Source organism: Homarus americanus, unplaced genomic scaffold (genome assembly GCF_018991925.1).
Source record: "Homarus americanus isolate GMGI-L3 unplaced genomic scaffold, GMGI_Hamer_2.0 scaffold20446, whole genome shotgun sequence".
NCBI classification, from domain to species: Eukaryota; Metazoa; Arthropoda; class Malacostraca; order Decapoda; family Nephropidae; genus Homarus; species Homarus americanus.
In genome coordinates, this window is record NW_024739283.1 from 19,437 (window position 1) to 28,923 (window position 9,487).

The window sequence follows — 9,487 nt, forward strand, 5'->3', positions numbered from 1 at the left end:
AGGAGTTAGAATATTACAGACATAATGTAGATGGTGAATGTTTCCCGAGTCGTATAAAGGACCGAATGTAGTTGACAGTATTGAAGATCATGAGCTCAGTATTGTCAAATGAAATACCGGTTTGTACTTACTATTGTAATATAAATTTTACTAGTGTATATATCTATATGTATATATATAAATGCTTATTGAAAGGGCATGTCAGCCAAAAGGCTGAAAATATGTATGTGTGTGTGTGTGTGTGTGTGTGTGTGTGTGTGCGTTTGTTCATAATTATTCATAAGTTGTTATTACCTTGAAAACATTTAAATGGCTTAAATCTTTGTTAGTATCCTTAAAATAAGTTGGGAGAACGTTACTTAAAAAATAGTGCATATAACTGCATGTACAAAATCTTAATGTATACACGATGCGCAGATGGGGATTTGTAAGAATTTATTTCCATCGATTCGACCGAGTCATAAAAGACAATAAAGATGATATGCACTTGACCGTGAAATGTAAAAGGACATTAAGCAATATTATTGTGCAACATCTTCAAGAAGAGTATAAAGGTTGCAATACTAAGAGTGTGAGTCAGTACATCCAAAGTCAGCTCACAGGCAGCATGGTGAGAATCTCTCTACTGACACCATCACGTGTTAATGTTTAGTTAGTGTTGAGTTTGGTGAAGAGTTAATTAGTATTGTTAATGAGAAGTTATTAAAAGTTTTCACGATTAGAATCAATACCAAAAGATAGGACTAATGATTAATTTATTTTATTCGAGGAAGATATTCGGTGAAAGATCTCACGTGATTTATTTAGACTATCCGCGAATAACACTGTTGGTAAAACAAAAGCAAGGATGCAACATATTATGCTGCAAGCAACACTCCGAGCTGCGTCATGACGTGCAATATAAAAGGCCCCGATCCAATAGAGAAGTCAGACGATTGGCGGGGAGTGCAGAGGCAACATGGTGAGCACCTCGTTACCTCCTATCCCAGGGCACAGTTATACAGTCACCTTTAAGTTTGCCGAATTGTACACAACGTTTGAGAAATGTGTTGATGAGAATCAAATGCACAAAATCCGGAACAGGTTTGTCCAAGTGCAAATAATTTATCTAAGAATAATGAGTTCGACAAATACGAGACGAGAGAATAAACTTTAAGTCTAACCAATTACAATGGTTTTGAAGTGTTTTAGATATGTTACGTGTCCTTGAAAATGTTCTTAGTGTAAACAATATCTCAGAAACAAAAGTTTAAACATGTTCCAAACAGTAGAAAAGACAATCACGATACTCATCATTTGATGTGGGTGTACTTCACCAGATAAAATTAAAACTCTATTGAAAAATATGAATGTTTTAAAAGTTATCTGGAATGGAAGTAGTTTTGGCCACAGGTATATTCCCATACAAAGACATTACACACACAAACGCTGTACATAACATTAAGTCCATATATATTATGAGTTCTCTCAATAATCGTATTACCAAAAGTGTACCATCAACAGTTCTTCCACATATAATAGATGAGACTTCATAAGGAACATTTACGTTCAAATGCCCCGAGAATAACATGACACAAATATAAGTATATTTAGTAATATTCAATCATACATCTTGATATTTCAGAGGCGAGGTGTAGGCGTGGTGATCCTCGCCGTGTTGGTGGTAGCCTGTATCGCGGACTTCAGAGGTGGTGGAGGAAGCCATGGTGGAGGAGGAGGGGGAGGTGGAAGCAGCTATAGCAGCGTAGGAGGTGGTGGCGGAGGTGGCCATGGAGGAGGAGGGGGAGGAGGAAGAGGAGGAAGAGGAGGTGGAGGATATAGCGCTCCATCTGGTGGAGGAGGAAGTGGAGGTGGAGGACATGGTGGAGGCGGTGGTGGCGGAGGCGGTGGTGGAGGTTACGGTGGTTCCTCCAGCGGCGGCGGAGGGAACATGTACGGTGGTGGCGGTGGCGGAGGAAGTATGTATGGCGGGTCTTCTGGTGGCAGCAGTGGTGGTGGTGGAGGATATGGTGGATCTTCAAGCGGCGGAAGCGGCGGAGGCTACGGTGGATCCTCTGGTGGTGGAGAGGTAGTGAGTGCAAGTGGAGGACATGGTGGATCCTCTCGGTGGTGGAAAAGTATGGAGGATGGTGATCCCTCTGGGTGGTGGAGGCAGCGGAAGGTGGAGGTTACGGTGGATCCTCTGGTGGTAGGGTGGCGGAGGACACATGGATCCCTGTGTGGGAGGCAAGCAGTGGTGAGCACAGGATCCTCTGGTGGTGGAGGCAAGGGAGGACAGCGGTGGACCCTTCTGGCGGTGGGAGGCAAGTGGAGGCGGCGGAGGATACGGCGGATCCTCTGGTGGTGGAGGCAGAAGCAGCAGTGATCATCTGGTGGTGGAGGTGGCAGGCTACAGTGCATCCTCTTCTGGTGGTGGAGGCAGCGGAGGCGGCGGAGGCTACCGTGGATCCTCTGGTGGTGGAGGTGGTGGTGGCTACAGTGCATCCTCTGGTGGTGGAGGTAGCGGAGGCGGCGGAGGCTACGGTGGATCCTCTGGTGGTGGAGGCAGCGGTGGCAGTATGTATGGTGGAGGCGGCGGTGGCAATATGTATGGAAAGTAAATATTTCTACTATTCCACTGACGTACTCTTCTCTAACTTCCTACCTCTGGTATTAACAGTGTGGACATCGTCCTTCATCGTATTGTCATCTACATGTATCAGCCAGATGACGCAACACATCATCTCTTCAGTTCATCATTCTATTACATTAAACTAATGTGATGTTAGTTAATTTACTGCACATTATAATCTATGTAATTTACTGTTTCTGTTACAAAAGTTTGTCTTATTTTTTCTATAAACGTGTGTACGATTATGTTGAGAAGTAAACTGTTAACTGAAATAATGCCCTTTATTTTATATTGATCCATCACCTTTAATATACTGAGTGTATAAACTGTTAACTGTACGATGCCATTTATATTATATTCTTTCATCATTCTTCAATATACTGAGTGTATAATTGACTTATGGTATTACAAGTAACGGAATATATATTTTTAAGATATTCCCATGAAAACATGACTATGAATGTTTACTTTCCTCTATGGACCTTAAAATTGAAGAAAAAACAAAAAAAGTTTTACAAGATATAATTCAGCGACAGATACCTGGGTTAAACACATACGTCCATTTGATATATCAGTTTTATGTGAGGAAGTATGACTAATAAGGCCAATGAATCTATATTTTAAGGAATTTCGGATTAAAGGCTATACTAGGGAGACTGGTAAAAGATATATGGCACAGTTTCATGGCAAATGACATCGATTACTGGGCTCCATTCTTGTTAAATCGTACATTATGGCAGTGTCTATTCACTGTTCAATTGCTGCTTCCTAATAAGTTTATTTAAAAAGAAACGGGACTTCATGTTTGGTTCAGGCTCTGGTGCTGAGGCGATTGAGGCCTTTTAGCACGACTAAAATATAATTAATGTAACAGAGCATTATAGTTAATGTTATCCAGAAGACATTAGTAAGGATATGTTTATTGTTAGCCCAATTAACCATCTGTTAAAATATCGATATTTTATTAATACACATGAACACATACATGTAAATAATTTAGCAGGTAAATGTATTTCAGGGACTTCATATATGGCAATGATAAGATCGACAAGTTTAATCTATTATTATTAGATGATATTTTATTATCATCCAGGTTATTATCTATAATTATCTATAAAGGAGATAAAGAATGGATGATTTACTGTATTGTAATATATTTACAATATTTTCAATATTCTATAGAAAAAGTGTTGTAAGATTTATTTGAAGTATATGCTGTAAGGCTTTAATTAGCATATTTATTTTTTTATTGAAGTTAAAAAATATTTCGAAAAAGATTCATAGAAAACTTTATATATGAAAAACAATATTAATCATTAACCCCTTAGATATATAAAACTTTACTTAGGAGTATCATGAAAGAATAGTTAACTTATCTACCTATGGATAACAATAAGGAACCATTACACCCAATAACACACGGGTATCGACTCCATTAATTACCATTAGGTTTTTAATGCTCCTTAATTTTGCATCTCTGGTTACAGTGACTGTGTGTATTAGTTACACTGATATAACATCGAGGATGGAAATTACATATGCATGTTACACTCTGGAGAATTTGGATTATAATTTACAACTTCTATATTTCGATAATTAAACTTAACCAAGATTTATAATTGCTATATAGGTTTGATGGAGGTCTTACCATACACATGGGGTGATTACATCGGTAATGTAATTGATTACAATTACGATTGCGCTATAATTTTATGATTACGGTAAAGATGGATGTAATCGATTATGATTACCATTTCATGATGCGTAATTATGATTACATTTATGATTACTTCAAAAGGAAAGTTCATAAATAAACAAAAGTACTATAAAAACTCATTTTACAGACCTGTTTGTCAACCTGGTACAATTTAATCATATTTTCTGAGTGATGAAAAAGGTAGACATAATGGTGTGAGTATTCAATAGACACGAAAACAAATCTTTAATAGATGGATCAAAATTTTCATAAGATTAATGTGGCAATCATGAATACAGAAATGTATTTGATCTAAATATCTCTGAAGTGTTCTGAAGTTTTGAAATATTATTTACACAAATGCTTATAGAAGGGGAGTAATTTAGTGCTCTGATAAAATGAAATGTGTGGTATACTGCATACTCAGATATACTGAAAATATTACTTTCAATAAAGGTGGATTATAACAAAAATACTGTAATATTAAATTTCATATTTAACATTCATTTTTTCTTAGACAAGAATAATACGTCAAAGGTTGTGAAACATTGTGTCTATTCTATCAAAGACAGTTTAAAGAACGATCTAATGCGAGTCATTTACACAAATAAAACGTACAGAACATAATATATATTAATAACGTTAAGAAAATATTGATTGACTACACTTTCTCCGGACAGGTTACTAGGAGTTAGAATATTACAGACAAAATGTAGATGGTGAATGTTTGCCGAGTCGTATAAAGTACCGAATATAGATGACAGTATTGAAGATCATGAGCTCAGTATTGTCAAATGAAGTACCGATTTGTACTTAATATTGTAATATAAATTTTCTTAGTGTATATATATATATATATATATATATATATATATATATATATAAATGCTTATTGAAGAGCATGTGGCCAAAGGCTGAAAATATGTGTGTGTGTGTGTGTGTGTGGTGTGTGTGTGTGTGTGTGTGTGTGTGTGTGTGTGTGTGTGTGTGTGTGTGTGCGTTTGTTCATAATTATTCATAAGTTGTTATTACCTTGAAAACATTTAAATGGCTTAAATCTTTGTTAGTATCCTTAAAATAAGTTGGGAGAACGTTACTTAAAAAATAGTGCATATAACTGCATGTACAAAATCTTAATGTATACACGATGCGCAGATGGGGATTTGTAAGGAATTTATTTCCCTCGATTCGACCGAGTCATAAAAGACAACAAAGATGATATGCACTTGACCGTGAAATGTAAAAGGACATTAAGCAATATTATTGTGCAACATCTTCAAGAAGAGTATAAAGGTTGCAATACTAAGAGTGTGAGTCAGTACATCCAAAGTCAGCTCACAGGCAGCATGGTGAGAATCTCTCTACTGACACTATCGCGTGTTAATGTTTAGTTAGTGTTGAGTTTGGTGAAGAGTTAATTATTCTTGTTAAAGAGAAGTTATTAAACGTCTTCACGATTAGAATCAATACCAAAAGATAAGACTTATTATTAATTAGTTTTATTCGAGGAAGATATTCGGTGAAAGATTTCACGTGATATATTTAGACTATCCGCTAATAACACTGTTGGTAAAACAAAAGCAAGGATGCAACATATTATGCTGCAAGCAACACTCCGAGCTGCGTCATGACGTGCAAAATATAAAAGGCCCCGATCCAATAGAGAAGTCAGACGATTGGCGGGGAGTGCAGAGGCAACATGGTGAGCACCTCGTTACCTACTATCACAGGGCACAGTTATACAGTCACCTTTAAGTTTGCCGAATTGTACACAACGTTTGAGAAATGTGTTGATGAGAATCAAACGCACAAAATCCGGAACAGGTTTGTCCAAGTGTAAATAATTTATCTAAGAATAATGAGTTAGACAAATACGAGACGAGAGAATAAACTTTAAGTCTAAACAATTACAATGGTTTTAAAGTGTTTTAGATATGTTACGTGTACTTGAAAATGTTCTTAGTGTAAACAATATCTCAGAAACAAAAGTTTAAACATGTTCCAAACAGTAGAAAGGACAATCACGATACGCATCATTTGATGTGGGTGTACTTCACCAGATAAAATTAAAACTCTATTGAAAAATTTGAATGTTTTAAACGTTATCTGGAATGGAAGTAGTTTTGGCCACAGGTATATTCCCATACAAAGACATTACACACACAAACGCTGTACATAACATTAAGTCCATATATATTATGAGTTCTCTCAATAATCGTATTACCAAAACTGTACCATCAACAGTTCTTCCACATATAATAGGTGAGACTTCATAAGGAACATTTACGTTCAAATGCCCCGAGAATAACATGACACAAATATAAGTATATTTAGTAATATTCAATCATACACCTTGATATTTCAGAGGCGAGGTGTAGGCGTGGTGATCCTCGCCGTGTTGGTGGTAGCCTGTATTGCGGACTTCAGAGGTGGAGGAGGAAGCCATGGTGGAGGAGGAGGAAGCCACGGTGGAGGAGGAGGGGGAGGAGGTGGAAGCAGCTATAGCAGCGTAGGAGGTGGTGGCGGAGGTGGCCATGGAGGTGGAGGGGGAGGAGGAGGAGGAAGAGGAGGTGGAGGATATAGCGCTCCATCTGGTGGAGGAGGAAGTGGAGGTGGAGGACATGGTGGAGGCGGTGGTGGAGGTTACGGTGGTTCCTCCAGCGGCGGCGGAGGGGACATGTACGGTGGTGGCGGTGGCGGAGGAAGTATGTATGGCGGGTCTTCTGGTGGCAGCAGTGGTGGTGGTGGAGGATATGGTGGATCTTCAAGCGGCGGAAGCGGCGGAGGTTACGGTGGATCCTCTGGTGGTGGAGGCGGCGGAGGATACGGTGGATCCTCTGGTGGTGGAGGCAGCGGAGGCGGCGGAGGATACGGTGGATCCTCTGGTGGTGGAGGCGGCGGAGGATACGGTGGATCCTCTGGTGGTGCAGGCAGCGGAAGCGGTGGAGGTTACGGTGGTTCCTCTGGTGGTGGAGGCGGCGGAGGATACGGTGGATCCTCGGTGGTGGCGGCAGCCGGGCGGCGGAGGGTACGGTGGATCCTCTGGTGGTGAGCAGCAGAGTGGTGGAGGATACGGTGGATCCTCTGGTGGTGGAGGCGGCGGAGGATACGGTGGATCCTCTGGTGGTGCAGGCAGCGGAAGCGGTGGAGGTTACGGTGGTTCCTCTGGTGGTGGAGGCGGCGGAGGATACGGTGGATCCTCTGGTGGTGGAGGCAGCGGAGGCGGCGGAGGCTACGGTGGATCCTCTGGTGGTGGAGGCAGCGGAGGCTACAGTGGATCATCTGGTGGTGGAGGCGGCAGTGCTTCTGATGAATCCTCTGGTGGTGGAGGCAGCGGAGGCGGCGGAGGCTACCGTGGATCCTCTGGTGGTGGAGGTGGCGGTGGCTACAGTGCATCCTCTGGTGGTGGAGGTAGCGGAGGCGGCGGAGGCTACGGTGGATCCTCTGGTGGTGGAGGCAGCGGTGGCAGTATGTATGGTGGAGGCGGCGGTGGCAGTATGTATGGAAAGTAAATATTTCTACTATTCCACTGACGTACTCTTCTCTAACTTCCTACCTCTGGTATTAACAGTGTGGACATCGTCCTTCATCGTATTGTCATCTACATGTATCAGCCAGATGACGCAACACATCATCTCTTCAGTTCATCATTCTATTACATTAAACTAATGTGATGTTAGTTAATTTACTGCACATTATAATCTATGTAATTTACTGTTTCTGTTACAAAAGTTTGTCTTATTTTTTCTATAAACGTGTGTACGATTATGTTGAGAAGTAAACTGTTAACTGAAATAATGCCCTTTATTTTATATTGATCCATCACCTTTAATATACTGAGTGTATAAACTGTTAACTGTACGATGCCATTTATATTATATTCTTTCATCATTCTTCAATATACTGAGTGTATAATTGACTTATGGTATTACAAGTAACGGAATATATATTTTTAAGATATTCCCATGAAAACATGACTATGAATGTTTACTTTCCTCTATGGACCTTAAAATTGAAGAAAAAACAAAAAAAGTTTTACAAGATATAATTCAGCGACAGATACCTGGGTTAAACACATACGTCCATTTGATATATCAGTTTTATGTGAGGAAGTATGACTAATAAGGCCAATGAATCTATATTTTAAGGAATTTCGGATTAAAGGCAATACTAGGGAGACTGGTAAAAGATATATGGAACAGTTTCATGGCAAATGACATCGATTACTGGGCTCCATTCTTGTTAAATCGTACATTATGGCAGTGTCTATTCACTGTTCAATTGCTGCTTCCTAATAAATTTATTTAAAAAGAAACGGGACTTCATGTTTGGTTCAGGCTCTGGTGCTGAGGCGTTTGAGGTCTTTTTGCAAGACTAAAATATAATTAATGTAACAGAGCATTATAGTTAATGTTATCCAGAAGACATTAGTAAGGATATGTTTATTGTTAGCCCAATTAACCATCTGTTAAAATATCGATATTTTATTAATACACATAAACACATATATGGAAATAATTTAGCAGGTAAATGTATAACAGGGACTTCAAATATGGCAATGATAAGATTGACAAGTTTAACCTATTATTATTAGATGATATTTTATTATCATCCAGGTTATTATCTGTAAAGGAGATAAAGAATGGATGATTTACTGCATTGTAAAATATTTACAATATTTTCAATATTCTATAGAAAAAGTGTTGTAAGATTTATTTGAAGTATATGCTGTTAGGCTTTAATTAGCATATTTATTTTTTTATTGAAGTTAAGAAATATTTCGAAATAGATTCATAGAAAACTTTATATATGAAAAAGAATATTAATCATTATCCCCTTAGATATAAAAAAATTTTCTTAGGAATATAATGAAAGATTAGTTACCTTATATACCTATGGATAACAAGAAGGAACCATTACACCCAATAACACACGGGTATCGACTCCATTAATTACCATTAGGTTTTTAATGCTCCTTAATTTTGCATCTCTGGTTACAGTGACTGTGTGTATTAGTTACACTGATATAATATCGAGGATGGAAATTACATATGCATGTTACACTCTGGAGAATTTGGATAATAATTTACAACTTCTATAGTTCGATAATTAAATTTAACCAAAATTTGTAATTGCTATATAGGTTTGATGGAGGTCTTACCATACACATGGGGTGATTA

General features: G+C 38.6%; 1 protein-coding gene and 1 long non-coding RNA gene across 2 annotated transcripts; both read left to right on the forward strand.

Annotated features, from left to right (window-relative positions):
* The first annotated feature begins 1,843 nt into the window (after positions 1–1,843).
* Positions 1,844–7,359, forward strand: LOC121874455 (keratin, type I cytoskeletal 9-like). The gene is made up of 2 exons (XM_042378571.1): positions 1,844–2,057; positions 7,112–7,359. The coding sequence occupies exons 1-2, from the start codon at positions 1,931–1,933 to the stop codon at positions 7,357–7,359; spliced, it is 375 nt and encodes a 124-aa protein (XP_042234505.1). The 5' UTR covers positions 1,844–1,930.
* On the forward strand, positions 2,423–2,883 carry LOC121874452. Its single transcript, XR_006090428.1, has 2 exons — positions 2,423–2,463; positions 2,509–2,883. It is a non-coding gene; the product is annotated as an uncharacterized LOC121874452 (long non-coding RNA).
* Positions 7,360–9,487: the final 2,128 nt, after the last annotated feature.